Source organism: Pseudopodoces humilis, chromosome 4 (genome assembly GCF_049639895.1).
Source record: "Pseudopodoces humilis isolate 2021_Gansu_Grassland_sample_001 chromosome 4, ASM4963989v1, whole genome shotgun sequence".
Taxonomy (NCBI): domain Eukaryota; kingdom Metazoa; phylum Chordata; class Aves; order Passeriformes; family Paridae; genus Pseudopodoces; species Pseudopodoces humilis.
In genome coordinates this window covers 68,484,844-68,505,700 of record NC_142203.1, presented here as the reverse complement: position 1 = coordinate 68,505,700, position 20,857 = coordinate 68,484,844, and the positions used below count along the sequence as shown (strand labels likewise).

Genomic DNA, 20,857 nt, shown 5'->3' with positions numbered 1-20,857 from the left:
TTTAGTTTCGTAAGTTGCAGGCAAAACTTCCAAGTTTCTTTTTTGTGTGTTCATTAGAGTAATGCCAAAATGGTGAGAGATTCTCAGAGACAGGAAAAAAATCTCTATGAATTTAATGTTTACATCAAGGTTTGTCTGCTTTCTAATAACTCTATGGAATAGCTGTATCTCCAATATGCTCAAGTCTTTCTTGGAGATTAAATGAATCTTTGTGTGCAGAGAGAGCAGGTGCATCTCTGTGCATCTCTTTCATGAAGTGCTTGCACAGGGCAGTGCAAAGCACTAGGTCTTGTCTTCCTTTCTAATTTTCTATAATTTTCATTCCTTCCTTGGTGTCCTGCTCATCCTGTGCAGTGGCATAGGATCGGCATAGTTCGATGTTTGCATCTGAATGGATGGACTTAGTGTGCTGTCCAGTTTGCTGAGAGCCATTTGAAACTGAGCAGAATTTGACATCCCCAGCTGGTTTAAAAATGCTCATTCCCCAGAGACCAGGAGTACTTTGGGATAACAGAGTGAGTCAGGAAATACCTAATCTACACCATTAACTTATATTATGTTTTTGCTTTATGGCAATGCAGGAGCAACTGTACCTGTAAAGCCTGGTCTTGCTGGGTGCTCTAGCGAATAGTTTTGTTTTGTGGTACAGGTTTTATATTATAAAAATCGGATTTTATATTGTAAAACTTAGATTTTATATTATAAAACGGTGCTGTTACACATGGCTTGATTTCAAAGTACTTAATGCTGCATCATGTAGCAATGGCTTCCCAGCCTTTGCTGTAACACTGAGTAAGTGATGCATCAAGTTTCTCTAGAGCTTCAGAACTTAACTTTGAATCCTTCCGTAAGAGGTTGACGTAGAGGAGCTCTAACAAGAGAGAAGGATCAGGTGTAGGTACAAAAGTTTTTTTAGTAGCGTTTCTTTGGAAAGCTGTGGTCCTTCTTGGCATAGTGCATGGTGTTTGGTGCAATGCATCTGATCTGCAGGTTCCCTGGGCTGACAAACGGGCTGGGCCTTAGCAGTGCCTAGCAGCCCATTCCAGCTCTGAACTCACAGAAATTCAAGCTCTTATGTGGGGAATCCTGCATCTCCCTGTCCTGGGAGATGATCTGGGAGCTGCACCTTTGCAATGCTTTCTGCACACCCCTAGGAAGTGCTTTCCTATGGGGCTAACAAAATAAAAACATGTCAAAGTAACTTTTCTTGAGAACTTTTAGGACATGCTATGCAGGCTTACAGGTAGAGCAAAGGAATTACTGATGAGATGAGACTCCCAGGTTTGTGATTCAGCTCTTAGTTATAAATTCCATTTCTGCAGCTAAAGGCACAATTTATTACATGCACTTTGCTAGAGTCATGGTGCTCATTCCTGGGAGTTGCTAAGAATTCATTTTTGCCATGTGGTCTGTAGCAGGCTTGTGATTGTTGTTTAGTCTGGCTGCTTCCCTTGATATCCCAGGGACAGCTCTTGCAGAAATCCCACACAGGTACCCCTCTCAGCTGCTGAGGTAGTGGAGGGTTTGCTGCCTTTCATCAAAAGAACCTCTGAATATTTAGAGGCTGTGACCGCAGTGTACAAACAGCATCTGTCTCTTAGTTTGCCTGTTGCCACTGCAGAGGCTGTCTCTTCTCTGTGTTTGGGATCCAGCGGCCCACTCCAGCTGTTTTTATAGCAAATAGTACCACATTTCTACGCTGGGGTTGCCTCTGCTTCCCAGCTAACAGTAGTTGAGCTTGTTAGAAACAGGGAGAGGCCAGCTGAAGCTTCCTGTCTGTCCCCTGCCTTCCTTTGCCTTTTTTTCCCCGAGCACATGAACTTGTTTCTTTGTCTCCTGCCTCTTGCAAAGGAGGGGAACAGGGAGGTTCAGAGATAAACTGGTGCCTGCCCACTCCAGGGTTGTATTTAATGGTATATCTGCTTTTGTGTGGTATGCAGTGGAACCTAGAAAGAGGGTAGATTGTTCTGCATATTTCTCAGTGATTAAACAGATTGATTTGGAGATTTAAAGGCATGTGTATCTTCAGTCAAAAATACTGGCCCACACTATTGTATGTTTTGCTTGCACCATTAGGTTCAGCATCAGGAATACTTCAGGCCCTGAATCTGGGAGAAAATTATCTAATTTATTTTGGACCTAAAGGCTTGTGGCCTTATCAGTCTAGGTGAAAGCTGCATCCTGCAATTCATAATGTACCTGGTGCGCATTTTCCTTTGTGCGAGCATCTACCTGGACTGTAAATGCTCGCAAAGGAGAATTTCTCAAGTAGTAAGACTGTTACCACACTCTGTTGCAGCTCGGAGTGTAAAGATGTCAGGACATTTTATTTTTTTTTTAATTGTTTTAATTTTTTAATTTTTTTTTCAGAAATTTTATCTTGAAAGTTGGACACTGTGAGCCTCTATTAAGTATTGGCAGCTCTGTTTTCTGGAGGAAACTTCACTGCACCAGCTTTTAAATATTTTTGCTCTCTGGAATATCTTGCTTCCTATCTTGTTAAATATGTTTTCTTCTTAGTGTTAGTTTTCCACTGGGAAAACTAGCTGGAGCCTAGAGATGTCTTCTCTTAGTGCTTAGATGTAGCAAGTCTAGTGAGGATATGAGCTTGCAAAAGGGAAATGTAAACAAAATCTCCCCTAGGTAGACATGGACCTTCTCCATCTGGTGAGATAAGAGCCAATACTGTTTTATGTTTTAACAGTTCTATTTTTATATATAAATACTGTCCTGGAATTAAATTAAGAGAGTAGAGCTTGTAAAAATGACATTTGAGTTTACACTGCTGTTTGTTTGGCTTATTTAATTGACAATGTCACAGTATAGAGCTACTTGTGGAGCTGCAATTCAGGCTTGATTATTTTCAATTTGTAGTCTGTTATACAGTGTTAGGAGAATTTCTTTGTTTATAAAGAAATGTTTATTTATTGCAGAGTGTTTTGTAAGTAACTTTATAATTGAGGTGGTATGAAATGACATCTTGCTAAGCAGCAGTAACCTCTGGTTGCAAATGACTGGTGTTTCGATTGCTTTGCATTAGACATATCACATTGCTTTCCAAACATTAAGCCTGTGATTTTTTTTTTAAGTGCATCACTTACAGAGGTGCCATGGTGTATAAAGGAGTTTTTGTCTCCAGATCTGTTAACTGAGTGTGAATTTCCAGCTACCAGGACTGTGCAGGGGATGTTGTTCAGTTAATACGATGCACGTGATGCTTTAACTCAAAGAAACTCTAGCAGGATAAAGTCACTGACAGTCTCTTATTTTGTTCTTTTCCTTTTTTCTCTTTACAGTAAAAAAAGCTAAACTCCATGGACCACCAGGTAAGTCATGCTCTACTGCTTGTTTGCAATGAACAAACAAGTGAGAGACCCCTGCTCTCTCACTGCTGTTTGTGCTGATCCCTCCAGTTTTTGTTCACCTCATCTCAGTTTCTTCATGTTCTCCTTAGGAGTGACCTAATTTACCTTGAGAATCCAGGCAGTCTGAGTTAGTAGAAAACTTGAGGCTGTGACCTGGTGTCACAGTGGTAAGAAACCTTTATCTACTCAACCTGTCAGGTTGATGAATAAGGAACAACAAACTGAACAGGTGATGAATGAGGAAATGTGTTCCTTTACTGTCACCCTTCCCCATTCTCTGTGCCCTTTCATCTCATCCTGCCTCTGTCCCTGTTCAGAACAGGATCTGGAAACGTCCAGTAAGCAGAACTGGTGTCTGCGTCTGTGGATTTAGTGCCTTCTCAGTCCTGACTGGAGTTGCTGCATGGAACTGCAGAAGTGAATCATTCTCTTATGTGGCAGCCCGTAATGGTTGTGCTTGGAATGAAAACCCCATCCGCTAGGTTTTGTGTCTGTGTAATAAAACAAAAACAAACAGCTGGTGACACCCAGAATTTACAGTCTGGGCAACTTCTTTTCACTGTGGTTCAGAAGCTAGCAAGGAATCCCTTAGCAAGCAAATAGATTTATAATTTGAAATTCGATGTACAGTTTGCAAAATATAAAATGCACTTATATAAAGTACTTAAAAATAAAAACTTCTGAAATAACATCTGTTCAAGTGTTTAGATCTGAAACAGTTGCACAACTGTATTCATAATTTATTTGTTCAGATTAACTATTTGGATATAGCCATCCTCAGATTATGGCAGAAAACTTTCCAGGATTCATCTGTATTCCACAGCAGATCAAGATCTGTCTGTGCACCAACCTTTCCTTCCAGGGAAGGAAAGCTTGAGTTTGAGGGCTGGAAAGGAGACACTGTATGCTTTATCTTTTCTCTAAACAATAAGCCTGCTCACAAATGCAAAAGATTTGTCCTTTAGTCTAGGTTTAACTCAGGCAAGGTATGTGGCTTCTCTGACAAACTCAGTGTCCCAGGAGGATTCAGGAGTAAAATAGACAGGGAGGGGTAATGTAGTAATGAATAATTGGATATGTAGGAATCACAATTCAGTGACTCTGACTCCTTCCTGAGCTTCTGGATCATGTAATTTCTGTTTCTTCCCTTAATGTTATGATATTGGAAGCTAGATGATAAGCTCTGGTATAGTAACACATAGCAATGATGCATTAAAATTATACAATCATACAGTCATAGAATGTTAAGGATTTGGAAGGGACCTAAAGAGTCATCTAGTTCCATGCCATGGGCAGGGACACCTCCCACTAGACCAGGGTGTCCAGTGCCTTAATCCAGCCTGGCCTCAAACACTACCAGGACTGGGCATCCACAACTTCCTTGGGCAACCTGTGCTAATGTCTCAACACCTTCACAGCAAAGAATTTCTTTCTAATATCTAACTAAATTTTCTCCCTTTCAATTTGTAACGATGATGCCCTATCCTGTCACTATGGTCCCTGATGAAGAGTCCCTGTCTGGATTCCCTGTAGCTGCCTTCAGATATTGGAAGATTGCTGTGAGATCTCCACACAACCTTCTCTTTGCCAGGCTGAGCAGCCCCAACTTTCTAAGCCTGTCTTCATGGGGGGGGGGGGGGGGTGCTCCACTCTTCTTACCAGCTTTGTTTCCTCCTCTGCACTTGCTCCAACACTTCTCTGTCTTGCTTATGTTGGAGATGCCAGAAGTGTAAGCCGTAATCCAGGTGGGATGTCACAATAGAATAGAGGGGATAAATTGTGTTCCTCAGCCTCCTGCTCACACTCCTTTGGTTGCATCCCAGGATACTTTTTGGCTTTCTGGGCCAAGAGCACACGCTGCTGGCTTATGTTGAGTTACTCATCAACCAGCTTCATGACGTTTGCACAGTCCCACGCCTCCAGCCTGTCCAGGTCCCTCTGGATGACATCTATTCCCTCCAGAGCATGACTGTGCCACGCAGCTTAGTGTCATCAGTGAACTTGCTGAGAGTGCCCTCAATCCTTGCTGTCCCTGGCACTGCCAAATGTAATGGACAGTATCGGGCCCAGTTCTGACCCCTGGGGGACACCACTTGTCACTGGTCAACAGGTGGACAAGTCTTTGGGTGTAGCCAGCCAGCCAGTTATTTATCCACAGAGTGCTCCATCCATCAAATCCATGGCTCTCTGGTTTGAAGACGAGGATGTTGTGCAGGACAGTGTCAAGTACTTTGCACAAGTCCAGGAAGACAGTGTCAGTTACTCTGCCCCATCCACCAGTGCTGTAGCTCTAGAAGGTCATCAAATCTGTCTGATTTCCCCTTTGAAAAGCCACATTGGCTGTTATATCTTTGTTTTCCATGTGAAATTTCAACAGTATTAAAACTGACTTGATTGAGATCAAACACTGGGAATAGATGCTGTTTGAAACTGATAGATAGGCCTGAGGTGATAACTCCCCATAAAAGGGAGTTTGTTCATTCTTAGATGCTGATATTCAAACTTGGAATGTGTCTGTGTTTTGCTGCTTTTGGTTTTATTAGCAAAGAGCAAAAACTAGGAAAAAAGTTCTTCCAGGATTTTTCTTCAGATTTGAAATAAAAAGCAAAACATGTAAACAGGGACTGACTTGTGTAGATGTGAGTATGATGTGGTTTTCCTAGATCAGGTCAGCTTCAGCACACTTAGCAATAAATCTGTATTTTTCTTCTGCCCCTGGCTGGCCTGTAAAGTTCTTTGCGGACTCATGGGTAGAAAACTGAGTTGGGACTAGGAGAGCAGTTGGGTCAGAAGGGAAGATGACGTGACCAACCCAACCTCCTGTTTGTATGTTTTGCGAGTTTGTTTTTCACACTGCTTCATGTTTATGATGGGTCCTGTGCAGAACAGGATTATCTGTTCTTCCTCTTGTCTGCATTTCATACAGCATCATACTGTCTGTGTTCTTTAGGTTTTTACACTGTTTGTCCCTGTCTTACTGCAAGTGAACAGTTGCGTGTTTTTTTTCATTTGTGTTTAGATTTTAAAAAAAACTATTTAGTGAAAATTTGTTGCAGGTGGAAAACATCTTGAACATTTGGCTTCTTAAACCGAGTGGTATCTTCCCATATAAGCATTTCAGCTTAGGTCTCCCTGGATGTACTGTAGGAACTGGAAATGCTGCAGTGTTGCAGGTGATTTGATGAAAAAGGTATGATGATGGAGATAACATTTTGTGTCTCATTCCCCAGATAAATTCAATACTTATGTGACGCTGAAAGTGCAAAATGTGAAGAGCACGACGGTGGCTGTGCGAGGTGACCAGCCCTGCTGGGAACAGGATTTTATGTTGTAAGTATGGTGGTGCACAGCATGAGGTGCTCGTAGTTGAGTCCTTCTGCAGCACTGGTGTTCATACAGAGCTGCTAGTGTGTTTAGGAATTGGAGTGTTTGGGTAGGTAAAATGCACAAGTGTGGTGACAACCTAAATAATTTCCTTTCCTGTTGTTGGAGGATGTGTGTAGTGGGATGTCTGCTGCTGCTATGGACTGGCAGTTGCCAGTCAGGTCTGTAGTGAGAGGCCAAGTCTGAAGTTGAACTGGGAAGTTACTGCGTGGGTTGGGCCTGGATTGATGCTGTCCTTGTCCTGTGTGCACAGCTGTGCCTGTAACCTCGGGACACACACAGACACACCTACAACATAGCTTAGCCAAGGACTAAAGGCCCATAGCTGAGCTTAAATGGAGCTCCTGGGCGTGGGAAGAGAATTGGGTGTCCATGGCTGGAGAGGCAGGTCAGGGCAATTAAGGGCTGTTGTTAGTGCACTGAGATCCTCTGAGACGTGATCCTGGTTACCTCAGTTGGGAACTGCTCCATGAGCAGCAGAACCAGTTCATACCAGCTTTTCCAGGGCTTCTGGTGCAGTTGGTACTTGTGATTTGCTTTGTTTCTTGTAGACTTGACACGTAGCCAAGGATTTCCCAGTATCTTTTAGAATGGTGGTTTGTTTTTTGTTTTTTTTTTCTGGTGGATGAATGATTTATTTATTATACTGCACCTGCTTCTGTTTCTGTAGTTTTGTAAGGCAAATTGAACTAAATTTACTAAATGGGAGGGAGTAATGTGTTCATTTTACGGAGTCAAAGCTAGTGGTGCTTTTTGAGTGGGTTTGAGGTGTTTACATAGTATCTGTAGTAAGAGACCTCAGTGGAATTTTGTGAATATGTTCCCTAATCCAGCAGCAGTTTATTTCTCCTCAGTTGAGAGTGGGAGGTTGTTGCCTCAGGTTAAGGAAGTCACCTGGGTCAGTACAGTATTTTCATCATAGCTGTACTGCCACCTCCCTTGTTTGGTGATACTCTGCTTCTGGAGCAGCACAAGAAGTTTGTGCTTCTGCACGGACAGCCTGGAGCCTGTCCTTCGGCATCTGGTGAAACTCACACGCTCCTGAACACCAGTGTCTCCTCAGCTCTGCAGCTCCTGGTCAGACAGAGGCCAGGGGTGTCACTGATGTAAGACATTCTTGACTGGATAAGGCTGGGACAAGGAATTGAACCTGTCCTCCAAGTCACAAGCCCACACTCAAACTACTAACTCTGCTGGTGATTTGTGCTTATCCTGTGGGCAGGAGCTAGCTTTAACCACAGCCAGTTACAGAGGAGGCTTCTCAGTAGTGATTTAAGAAAGCACTTGAATGTGTTGGATGAAGGCTCCTGTGACTGCTTCTCCTCCCTCCCCTCCAGCAGCTCCTGGAGCTGCACTCTGGTATCAGCTGGGAGCTTAGCTAGCCTGCTATAAGGTCACTGAGACACTCTGTAATTAGTTGCTAGGGAATATGGAAGCAGAATATTAGCTGAACTACCTTGCCATTATTGTTCCTGCTTTAGCCAGGCAACTCTACAGTAGTTCTGGTGTCTCCTCATAACAGAAATATTACATGTGGGAACGAATGTATTTTGCATGATCCTGTGTACATTAAGTTGTCCTAGGGGAAACAGTGCTGGTCTTCCAGTACTCCTGTTCTCTATTTTTTTCTTTCTCTTTCTGGAGTTGGAAAAGGATTTTGAGCACAGCAGTTTTTTCCCAAGGGAAGGATGCTTTTATGTCTGTGCTGTGTTTACCTTTTTCATGAGGCATAGTAGAAGAACAGATCACAAGCAAAAAAATACTTCCTGTCTATGCTTGTTGGTTTTGCTGCCAAACTCCTTGTGATACATAACACTCCAGAATTTGGGGCTCTGGGGTTGTTTGAGATTTGGCTATTTACCAGACCAGTGAAGCACTTCAATGTATTCCTTGGGGACGTCTTCAAATTTTGAAAGAGCTTTAAAAGAACTGTGTATTTACTGCGTATTTGCAGGAAACACACCACAAACCGTGAAAGTACCCACTGATGTTTATCAGAACACAGTGTTTAAATTTGTGTTGAAGTTGTGAGAAATGCCTTTATTTAAATCCTGTGTGTGTGTGGAAAGGGAGGAACACCAAATTTCAGTCTCAGCTCTTTTGTTCTTAGAAGCTGTTCTGCATCTAACCAGAAGGTGGAGAAAGGGAGACACAAAGAAAATCAAAGCCACTGTACAGAAATTCTTTTTATTTATTATTCTTACTGAGAATGGCGACCTGTCCTTCAGAGATCTGTAGAGGAGCCCATTGGGTGTATCATGACCAGTGTCCTGCTCTGACAGTGTATGTCAAAGCAAAGTATGTGGTTTTACACTGTGGCTGAAAATAAGAGTATTTCTTCCTTCCCTTCCCTTTCTGGCCTCCCACTGTTTCAGCCAGCAGTCAGCCAGTGATCATCAGCCTGCAATCAGATGAATATCAAGCAGGGTGAGGGCAAAGCAGTGCTGGTACAGCTGTTGGCCATACTGGGTAACCCTATGAGAACAGAGGATGATGGAGACTTGATTATAATATGCTAGCAGTAAATTCATAGAAGGCTGTTTAAGAGCTTGATTTTGAACTGTTGCAGACTGAGCCACTTAAGTATTGGATGCTTCTAACGTCAGTTCCTGTGTCTCAAAAAAGATCAAAATCACTTGGATTTAAAACAGACATTTATATGCTTTACTGTACATGTGGGGTCTGTCTTGAACCTTGAAGATATGGTGTTCTCTTTCATTTGCAAGAAGGAGGCAAAGTTCAAGTTGATGCTTGGATTTGCAGCAGTTCTTTCTTATTTTGGCCATGATGGCAGTCTATAGAAATAAGACAGAAGCTTGCTTTTAAATTTCCTTGATAGCTGTAACATGGATATATTTGGGCAGAGGGCAGCAGCACTGGCTGTCCAAGACGCCTGCTTTTGGGAATTAACAGCTGCAAAAAAGAAACCCTGAGCTCAAAAAATTATGGGTTATAGCCTTTATTCGTGATAGGTGTGAGACAGCTGTAGTATCAACAGTCAGCTCAGAATTCTTCTCTATTGTTTTTACCAATGTCTGCTGTGTATGTGTTAGGCTGTTCTGAAGTAGGTACATTATAAACCAGCATGCAGAAGTGAGGCATAAATGCTATAAAACATTGAGAAGAAGCAAATTTGAGATGTGTTCTTTTGTTAATGGGAGGAAAGATGTTTGTGAAAACCTTCGGATCAGTACGTCCAAGAGCTCGCCACTCAGTGGCCATGTGGAAGTAGCTGGTGCTAGAGTGGAAGTGGTGCCACACAGCCATGAGCAATAGGTAGTGCTGCTGATGCAGCTGTGCTGGATTTGGGACTGTTACTTTTGGCTAGGAGTACCTTCACTCACAGGTAAGTATTGGCAAGTCTGCACATGCCAGAGTACACTTGTGTTGCTGTGCTGCCAAGGGAGACACTCACTTTTGTTAGAAATGGGGTGCCTGATGACAAAGAACTTCTCATCTCTGGGTTTTGACACCAAGTGTCTAAGTACACCAAGTGTACTTCCTCCTCCTGTGTACATAGCTGCAGAGATGAGTTCCTACTGGCAGTTCATGCATGACATAGTTCAGGGTTTTAGTTTGCACTCTTTGTGTAATTAGTATTAAACTGTGAGTTACTAGAACCTGGTGTTCCCTGTATGAGCTGCCTCGGCCGCACACTTCCAGGAGCTTTCTGTAGCTTGACACAGCTCTGTGTCAATAGTGAAATAGTTCACTGGTATGATCATGGTGGTAACGCAGAACATAAAACAAAATTTGATTGTATCCTGCTTTTTTCTCATCTGTGCTGCATTTCTTTTTCTTGCAGTGAGATCAGTCGGCTGGACCTGGGCCTAATTGTGGAAGTATGGAACAAAGGACTGATATGGGACACCCTGGTTGGGACTGTGTGGATTGCTCTGAAGGCCATTCACCAATCTGATGAGGTTAAACTGACAGAGAACCTTTATTTGCTCTAGTGTTGATAATTAATGTATTACAGATCTGGCCTGGTGCAGCCCAGACTAAGCTTCTCAGCAAAACTTCCACTTGTGAAGTCTGGGAGGCTGAGTGAGCAGAGAGTCTCTTATCACATTGGTTTTGATTTTGTAGTGAGATCACAACTGAGCTTATAAAGGGCTCTTTGGTCTCATTTCACTTGTGTGGACTCAAGAACTAGGGCCTAATCTGCTAAGAAACACAGACAAATGTTTGAAGTCTTACCGACTGACTGCTTAGTCTGATGGTCAGATTGCTATGATTTACTGCTAAAGACCTCTGTCTTGTCCAGCTGACAAGATGGACCCAGAGTACAGCTGCAATGTCTTATTAGGGCATCTGTTTTTAGTGTTAGTACCTTTTGCTAATAGACATGGACAGAAGTAGGAAGTCAGATGTGCCTATGTCTGTAACTGCCCTAACTACTGAGCTTGGCAGCTGTTGCACCTAAGCATTTTTAACTCAAATTTTAGGGCATTTACTTAGAAGATTATTGGGTTAGAGCAAGGAGAAATAGATTATATTTTCCATAAAAAGAAAAGAGTGGGGATGCCCTGCAGTGTGGCCACGTCTGGCTGGTACTCAGTTTCTCTCATTGTCCAGTCACTCCTCAGTCCTGCCTCTGAGGGTTTACTTCTGCAGCTCCACTGAGAAGGCAGCACTTCTTTTAGCTGCTTGCCTTGATAGATGCCTCTGGGATTTGGAAGAAAAAAGCAGTGCATGCTGAATTGGTGTCATTTGATGTTAACCCCATTGATAATGCTGTAAAGCTCTTTTTTGGACTGTTTTAGCAAAATGTGAGAGTTGGTGCATAAAATTCTTCAGACTTCAATGTTTGTTCACTTAAGGCATCTGATTCACAGGAAGGTCCTGGGGAGTGGTCTACGCTGGAGGCAGAAGTTGTAATGAAACATGATGAAATATGTGGAACCAAAAACCCAACTCCTCATAAAATTTTGCTGGACACAAGATTTGAATTACCTTTTGGTGAGTGCATTTCCATAACTTACCCTGGGTGCTGACAGTGGAGAGAGAGTGGGAACAGCTTAAGATGTGTAATCAAGTTGTGTTTGTTCTCAGTTCAGTGGAGGTCATATGACTGGTATTAATTTTTTGTTAGGCTTCTTTCTGACAAGGTCTGAATAAGTATGAAATATTTGAAAGTCCCTGAGTGCTGGAATATGTACACTAACAGTAGTTTTTCTAACAGTATTTCAGGATTGTGTAGTCACGCAATTTTTTCCTGATCAGGAAGAATTTGCTTCTTTGAACCTAGACAAATGTGGTTCTAGAAGAGGTTAAGTGTGTTATTGGAGCTGTTCTGTGGTGAATGCACATAGCCCTCTTAGACATGTGCAGTTCAGTTAGTGAAACATTAATGCTTAGTGTGCTCCTGAACATTATCATTAGCAGTGTATATAAATAACTTAATGTTGTAAGAACTGCCTTTCTGGCAATTACTTTTGGTTGAAAAATACAGAATATGGAAAAGCAGCTAATTGGACCAAACTGATCTCAAGTAAAATTGCAATTTTAAAATTTTATTTTATTTAAGCAAACAAAAATAAACCCCAAACCAAAGAAACCCCAGAAGTAAGGCTGTAGCCAGAAGGCATCCTAGGCTTACATAACTTCTCCTTCCGGCTCTTGCCTGATGCTTCGGATCAAGAACATAAATTGTGTTTTTGGGATTTGTGCTATTTTTTTTATGCACTGAGCACTGAAGTGTTTCAAAGTGTTCTGCCATTGCAAGGCTCATCCCTCCCCCTCTCTCTGTTGCATCCTTTTTACTGCAAAGCTCCAGTCAGTGTGAGCAATTTGTATCGTGCTCAAAGTGAGTCTCATACTCTGCTTCCTGGTGCAGGGGAGGATGTAGGTCTTGGCCCTGCAGCTGGACAGTCAGTACAAATTGTGTTCTGTGTTGTGAGTGCATAATCCCATGGATGGTTGTACTTCTGGGAGGGCACAGTATTCTGTAGATGCAGTAGCACTGCTCTTTAACTACAGTCCAGTGTGCAAAGGGGAAGAGTTACCTGACACCTCTGCTGTCCTGACAGCCATCTGATGTTGGTCAGGAGCCATCCCTCTTAGCCATGGCAATATCCTGGTGTTCAACTGCTTCTGTCCATGGGAAGTTTATTAATGAAGTTACTTTTTATGCAAGAGGAGGAACAAGCCTGTTTCACCTCACCAAAAATCTTGGTTCTTTGGTAGAAGTGTTGAGGTTTCTGGGCGGGACAGAGCAAGGACACAGAACTGAAGGCAAGGCTTGTACCCACTGCCTTCTCATCTGAATTAATTCTGACACAGTTGTGAACTATCACTGCTTTAAAAGAAAATGAAGTTCTGATGTCTCCCTTTGTATTGAGAGTGTCCAAAAGAGAATTTGCTTTTTTCTGCTGTACATCTTGCAGACTGCATTGCATTTTGAGGTACTTTTTTCAAGTCTAAGAAAGCAGACTCCATGTAGATGTGTTAGAACATCTGAATTTTAAAAATCAAAGTATTTCAGATAATAATGTGTTTTCTCCCTAGCACTAGACTCAGAGGAGTTTTTCTTTGTTTCTTCTGGTTTGATTTATACTATTCTAAATCTTTACATTTGGAGAAGTGGAATTTCATGCAGAGGAATAAATAAGTTAAAAGTTTTTTTTTAATTCTTCTGTTTTTGACACAGTGTTAAGCATTTAAAAGCATTTAAAGCACACCTATTACTTATTTCTTTTCTTACCATGCCAAATGCTGAAATAACAGGGGTTCTGCACCGTTGAGGTTTCTGTGCTAGGGTGTGAAAAGTTGTCTGCCTGTCCAGGGTTTCATAATGGCCAGGAAAAAATGCATGCATGAATTGGCTCTTCAAAGGCTGCTCTTCCCTAGAAGAGTGCTGCAGTTTTTGCTTTGATCTCCATTTTCAGTCTGAGGTGCCATGGCAAGGTCAGAAGCAGGCTGCAAAGCAGGAGGCACTAAGGGTGCATCATACTGCTCTGGAAAGTAGCATCTACCTATGTCACCTACTCCAGTGGTGCTTCCCCTCACACCATGACTGACTGTCTCTTGCCATCACCTTTGGGACAGAGAAGGACTCTGCACCATGGATTAGGCTCTCTCTCCTTTCCCATGTACTGTGAGACTTGGAGGGGTGCATGGAGCTCACTCCTCTCCATCTGTCCCGATGGATTCACACGTCAGTTTCCCTTCAGCTGGATGGCAGCAATATGGATTAGTTCCCTACACATTAAGATTCTTTATCATACGAGTTGGGAACTGCTGCTTTATCCCTACACAGAGAAGTAAATGGATAACTGTTGTGATCTGGAAGTTCTTAAGTCAGCAGCTGGGCCGTAGAGGCAAGATTTTAGTAACAGCAGGTTTGGAGTGACATTTAGGAACGTTGTGTACCATGTTTTGTTTCCCAGGTAAAGATCTCCTGGCTATTGAAAGTGCATGAGAACCAGAGTGGTGTGTGGGCTCATGCATAGATTGTGCTGCTTTTCAAGTTGGGTAAAACACTGCTGCTTGGAGTAGCAGCTTTAAAAAAACAGTTTGGCTGTGCTTTTTCTATCATTTCTGGCTCCTATCTCCTTTAGTTGCACACAGGTGCAGTACCCCAGGTTATTTAATGTATTTAAAATATGTCATTGTATTTAGATGGAGCTTGAGAAGTTTTTAAGGATTTGTAAAGGAGAATAAATGAATTCGAAAAGCAGAAAAGCTGAAGTCCTTGATGTAATGATTGTGTATGCAAAGAGGTTTAGCAACTGGTTTGTTGTTTGCACTGTATTTATCCTGGATTAATTCACTGTTTCTGATTCCACCTGATACATTCAAGATTCTTCCTTCCTGGTATCTCTTCTTCTGGTACTCTGAAGACTGGCAGCTGCTAAAGCTGAAATAAGTGCAAAATGTGCTGATGCTGAGAGTGGTAGTATGTGATGAAGGCAACTTAGAGATTTTTTAATTTTTTTTTTCATATAAAGCTGTTCTCAAGTGTTTACCAGGCTTGGAGTGTGGAAGCAGTTACCTCCTAACAAAGGCTGGTGGGAGTTTAGTCTCTGCTTCTGGTGATAGAAGATAAGCTTTTTTGAGGTCATGCAGAAGTTAAACTTTGTTAATGGCCAGATCTTTACCAGGACAAAGGACTACTGATGGTGGCTTTCATATGTCCCCTGTGTGTCCCATTGTATGTTCCAGATGCAGCTGTTGCCTTGTGGTCAGTTAGTGTGACATCAGCACATGCTGTACAGGGGAGGGCAGCTCTGTGGGCCCTTCTGTGTTGCACATCTCTGCAGTTCTGGGGACCAGGCTGTCATATGATGCTCTCTGCCAGCCCCATGTTATTGAATGTTCAGTCTCAGAAAAACAGGGACTGCAAACCCTCTACTACAAAAATGTAACAAAGAGTGAGGATGGGAAATGCGAGGTGTTCTATTAACCTGAAGGGTGAGAAGTGTTTCTGTGCTTGGTAGTCTATTAAAAATGGCAATAAACTGCCTTCTTCATGGCAAGAAGTGGTTGTTAGTCAAGACAGGCTGGAGCCACTTTCTTCTCTGATCGTATCTGTTCCCTCTTTGGAACAAGACAGACAAGGGAGGATACAGCTTTCCTTGGCTGGTTTAGAAAATTATCTGGTAGGGAGAAGGCGATCTTGCTATTATTGTTTTGATGCAGTGAGTGTGTGCTGGCACAGACTTTTCAGGATGCTGCTTTTCAAGTGTAAAATTGTTCTGCATGATAGCAATTTTACTCTGTCCCCCTTTTTTAGAAGTGCAGTGACTGTGCAAATCCCTCTTAGGATGCAGTACTCAAAAATGCTTTTGGCTCCCAAACTATAGCAGTTTGGTTCTGTGCCAAGCAGTTCATAATTGGAGTGAAGATGCTTTTAGTGTTCTCAACACTCCCAGGATAGGAGCATGTTGATCTGCATATAGCCATGAGGTGGGGTAAATGTGCTTTGTTATTTTAGTGTCTTGGGAACTAAACAGAAAGAAGAACTCAGCTCAGCAAAGTCATTTCACTGAGAACTTAGGAAGATGAGATACATTGGAAAAGGGAAGAAATTCGTGCTGGGAAGAGGGGAAGAGGGGAAGCCACTTGAAGGAAGTGGAGAGAGAGAGGTTATCACTTTTGGTTTCAGCATTTGTTCTCACTCCTGCCAAGCTGGGTTTTGCCCCATCCTAGGACTTGCTACCTTGGAAAAACTCAGAAGGAACAAGGTGATGTGCAAGGTTCAGGGCAAGGACCAGGAAACCTGAGAAGAAAAGCTTTAGGGCTTCAGTGCCTGGTTATTGCCAAGCTAGAGATCTCTAAGCAGGAATGCAGTCATATTTAGCTTCCTGAGGGGTTTAACTGAGTGAAGTGGTCTGTATGGATGCACCAAATTCTCCTCTTATTTCTTTCCTCACTCTGACAAGTCACTTTACTGCTGTGTGCCCATTCCAGGTGTTAGGGCACTTATTTGCTGTGAGGAGCCTCACCTGGGACCTCCACCCACACCCCTGCTCATGTGCCCAGGAATCCCACATCAGCTCAGCTTGGAGCCTTCAGTCCTGAATGATGCTGTGGGAGTTGCTCATCCCCCACCCTACCCATTGCCATGTCTGTGCCTGCTTATGGACCCTGCATATTCAGGCCCAGAAAACCAGGATGTTAGAGAAAATGGGGTTCAGCTTCCAGCTGAGGATGGCGGTAAGAGTAAGGACAGTAAAGCTTGCAGTGTTTCTGTGTTGGTTTCAAACTAATAAGCACTGAAAGCTATTGAATCTACCTGCCCATCTCCTCTCTGTTGTTTTTCAGCAATTTTGTTTCACTGACATGTGGCCTTGCTCCTTGTGTTCACCATGCATGATGTCAGTGGAGTCCTGAAATCAGGTTGCCTTTCTCTGGACCAGTTCATCTTTTTATCTTTTAAGCAGAAATTAATGTAGTGGAGTAATTTCCATTGTAGTCAAAAGCTGACTAGTGATGCAGTAGCTGGCCAGCGGATGTGGTCTTTCAAGGAGTCTGTGATCTCTGTGCTAGGGATTTCCACTCTGTGCATTACAGAGAAGCAGCTTCAACAAAACTGCTGACTGAGGCAAAACACAATAGAAGCTTCCTCAAAAAATCGAAAATTCAATTTCCTTGGGATTTCTTTTGAGCAGGTAACTTGACTCAAGATCATAGGCGAGTTGCTTCATGTTTAAAGTTTGCTGTACAATAATTTTACTGATATTAGTGTTGATGACAAGAGTTTCTCTGAGATCAGGAAGATGTCCTTACAGCAGCTGTTATCTGGACAGTAGCTGATTTTTATCTCTGACTTGCATAAGAAGCTGTTCCAACAGAAGCAGCAATCATGTAGTAAAAATCTGACATCTCTATTTATGAACTGGGCATCTGGGCTGTAAGATAGAACAGTAAATCTAAGAGACCTTGATGCTCCATGACGCCTGGGCATGCCACTACACCATGGTGTATAGGAAGGCATCAAGGCCTGCCCTGAGACATCCTCAATGTCTGCAGTGCTGATGGTAGTCATCGCTTCATCCCTCCTTAGTCTCTTTAGTCTTGATTTCAGGCTCCAGATTTGAGTTGTTGGGCCTCTGACTTTTAGTCCTCATTTCATGAGTTTTTCTTCACGTCTTAGAGTAGTGATGTCTTTCCAAGACAATTCCATGGACTTGGCTGTAATTTTTGGATTGTTTCATGCCATTGTTGGAGTTTGTCCTCCTAAACCTCATCAGATTGTATCTGTTAGCCATTCAGTTCACTGATGCCTTCTTTCTACATCAGTTCTGTCCAGATTTGCTTTGAATGCCAGCCCTAATTCGCGCAGAGATTGTCTAGTAAGTCTGTGCAGCTGTGATCCACAGCCCTGATGATCAAAAACAAATACGTGTTTCTACAACTCTTTTAGTTAGGGAAGAGTCTCCCATGTTTCTCTTACTTTGTTTTCTAATAGGTTTTAACACAGAAATGTACCATACATCAGAAAGAGCAGGTGGCTTCATGTGCTTTAGTTAAAATAAATTTGGTGTCCCTCCAAGGAAGGAGAAATGGGTTGTCTTTTTTCTACTTAGTGCAGGTTTTTTCGAGTCGGATACTAAGCTTCCATAAAACTTTCTCAGGTGTGGAGTATTTTAACAACTTCTGTGGGTAAGGCTAGTTGCATAAAAATTTAGTGGTGTTTCTGTTACAAAGATGTGGACGTGAGTTCATAGTCTAAGGAAATACCTACTGCTGAAACTTGAAATTCCACTAAATCTGGCATGTACCTGTTAACAGTGGTTTGTGTTCTGTTATCTGCAGTGTTTGGGCTTGTTGCCTTTGTAAGATGATGGTTTGTGTGGCTGAGAGAGGACACATGCAGAACAGAGATTCTCTCAAAGTACAAGAAAGGTCTTGGTCCTTTCCAAAAGCATTGTGGGTTCCAATGGAATGCTCGCCTGCCAATAAATCTTGTTTTTTTTTCCTGTGGGGAGTGAGAGTGGATGTAACTTGTAGAATCACCTTTTCATCAGGAAACTCTTAGAATTACCTTTTCATCCACTCCGTCCTGCTTCTCCCATTCTTGCCAGTGCAAAACTTGATATATCACTGTGGTGGTGACCATGGAGTACAGTTCATTGCAGGGAAACAAACTTCTTGGCTCCTTTTGAGGCCACCTGAAAGTGTAAAGAGTTACAGGAGAGGGAAAAACCAGCTGAACTGGTATAGCACTATCTTCCTGTCAGCTTGCAGGGCTGGTGTTTTTAGCTGGAGCACTCCCTCCATTTCCTTCCTCTGTGAGCTTTGAAGTTTCTGCAGTGGTGGAGATTCAGGCCATAAACAGCCAGATTTCAGAAGTTGCTACATTCAAGGATGTTGAGGGGCTAGAAAAAAGCCCAAACAAAACAAATCCGAATATTTTAAATTTTTTTTTATCTTTTTCAATGTTTTCACACTACTCCATCCCTAAATAATTTTGTGTTAAGCTTTTCACAGCAGGTTATCTGCATCTCTGAGCATGTGCTTTGAAAGGTGAAATTTTGAGTGACAGAAGTCAATGCTTCATTAGGACGCTATATTACTTTAAAGTGTGAAATGGAAAATAGGTACCACAATAAAAGTGATAATGCTTGCTACTTGCTGTCAGCTTGGTAACTCTAGAAAGTAAAAATGTTGTGATTCATTTCACAATGAAGCTGCAGTGTGGTGTAAAAGTAAGAATGTGCTTTCATGTGAATATGACTGCCTGTAACACTGTTTATTCCCTCAAAATATTTGGCTTATTGCTGGCAAAGAAATAGGAGACCATTTATTTTTTGGTACCTAATCTGTGTTAAACCAGGAGGTGTGCTATCGGTGTGCGTAAGGTGTGCTATTCAAGGGCAACCTTTTTTCTGCTGGGGTTATAAAAAGCCTTCAGAAGAGGCTCTACTCTTGTTATGTGTTATCAAACATAAGCAAGTGTATTAAAATACTGTTGTGAAATGGCTCTCCATCAAACTAATACTTGAATTAAGTGTGAACTGGTCTGTCTTTCTCTTTCCTACCTTTGTGTAAGTGTGCATTTGGTTAATCGTCTTCAAGCAAGAAAGCTGTGTAAGCCCTTGAACTGTGCTAATATTTACAATGTTTATTTTCCATCTGCGTGCTAACATAAGATGGTAAGATGGTCCTATTTCTTCAAAATCGCATGTGGGTTTTTTGTGTGTGATCTTTAATATTAATGGTGATGAATGCGAAGTTGCATGGTTAATAAGGTGGTGTGACTTACTCTTTTGACTTAGATATCCCTGAAGAGGAGGCCAGATACTGGACCAGAAAATTAGAACAAATAAATTCACTTGGAGATGATGAGGTAAATATCTAAATTGAAAGAATAATGTAGCCCTGAATGTCTTATAACTAGCTTTTGTTCTTTGTATTAGATTCCTGTTATTAGGGTAACTAGTAAATGTTGATCATTTACAAGTCTTCCATGAACTGCTTACAGAATTATTTTTTCAAGTGTACTGTTTAGTGTTAAGGAGAGAAATATTTTTCTCCATGTTGGAAGTGCTTGAATAATGTTTTGTTGATATGAATACATTCAAAGGAAAGGCAACACCATGCTTTACCTGAGCAGAGAATGAAACAATTTTTGACAGGCTGTGGTAGGTTCTTTTTGCAAAATCAAGTCAAAAAGGACACTTTTTGCAGGTGACTGTTTCTTTGAAGAAGACAAAGCAAGATACCTGAATCTTTATTTGAACTGAGGACTGTTGGAGATGTTGGCTTTTGTCTTTATGCAGTTGTTAATGGCTCAGTTTATATGAATATTCTATTAAAATATGTAGTAGCTTTGGTTTCTTGGCTCTAGTGTGTACTTGGCTAAGCAGCTATAAAATAGAGGTTACTTTTTTATTTCTAAGAGAGACTGTTGCATGACTAAAATTTTGTTTACTGTTCATGCTGTTTGCAGAATAAGATTTAACATGTTGATGCCTGTACCAGAAAGTATTTAGAAAATCCCAATAATTATGTGTTGATGTGAACATCATTGAATAAGAACATAGTGCTGGTGAAGGTGACAGGTCTCCTTCCATAGCAAGAGTTTCCATAGCCAGATAAGTTGCAAAATACTCTGACAATGCAATGACTTCAGATTTTTGTCTGGGCATCCTTCATCTATTCTTTTTTGTTCCTTATATGAGTGACTTGGTTTACTGTGCAGATGAAGGACAATAAGGTGGATTTTATTTTTGAGTGAGGACAGACCAGTATTCCAGTGGATAAAAATTTAAAGACTTTAGGGCAGCCTCTCCTGCCTTCCTAGAACTTTGAGAGCCACTAAGAATGGATGAAAAGCTCAGTCTGAGTGTTGTCCTGTCAGTGATGCTGCTGTGGCTCCTCCCTGCTCCCGTGCTGGAGCAGCAGTTCAGGTACTTGAGCGAGGCACAGGTGCCCTCTAGTGCTTTACTGAGCTGGTACTTGCTGAAAGATATCCTGAACTTTCTGAGACTTCCCCTTTTCCTGCAGTGCCATGCATCTGCTTGCTAACTACATGCTCTTATCAAATACCAGTAACAAAGTAATATCTCCATATTTGTGACCTAATGATCTTAGATTTATTATGGATATTCCCTGTGACCAGAGAGAAAAAAACAAACCTGTGCAGGGCCTGACCTCAG

At 41.9% G+C, this 20,857-nt stretch overlaps 1 protein-coding gene across 6 annotated transcripts in view; it reads left to right on the top strand.

Annotated features, from left to right (window-relative positions):
• UNC13B (unc-13 homolog B) overlaps positions 1 to 20,857 on the top strand; it is a 208,741-nt gene that overhangs the window by 23,337 nt on the left and 164,547 nt on the right. For 3 of the 6 annotated variants that reach the window (XM_014257003.2, XM_014257002.2, XM_014257001.2), the window contains exons 2-7: positions 3,297 to 3,326; positions 6,596 to 6,695; positions 10,555 to 10,672; positions 11,588 to 11,711; positions 16,164 to 16,409; positions 19,475 to 19,545. In XM_014257003.2, the coding sequence (XP_014112478.2) occupies positions 3,297 to 3,326; positions 6,596 to 6,695; positions 10,555 to 10,672; positions 11,588 to 11,711; positions 16,164 to 16,409; positions 19,475 to 19,545 (689 nt within the window). The remainder of the gene's footprint in view (positions 1 to 3,296; positions 3,327 to 6,595; positions 6,696 to 10,554; positions 10,673 to 11,587; positions 11,712 to 16,163; positions 16,410 to 19,474; positions 19,546 to 20,857) is intronic. The other 3 variants (XM_088054006.1, XM_014257004.2, XM_014257005.2) reach the window with 2 other exon arrangements.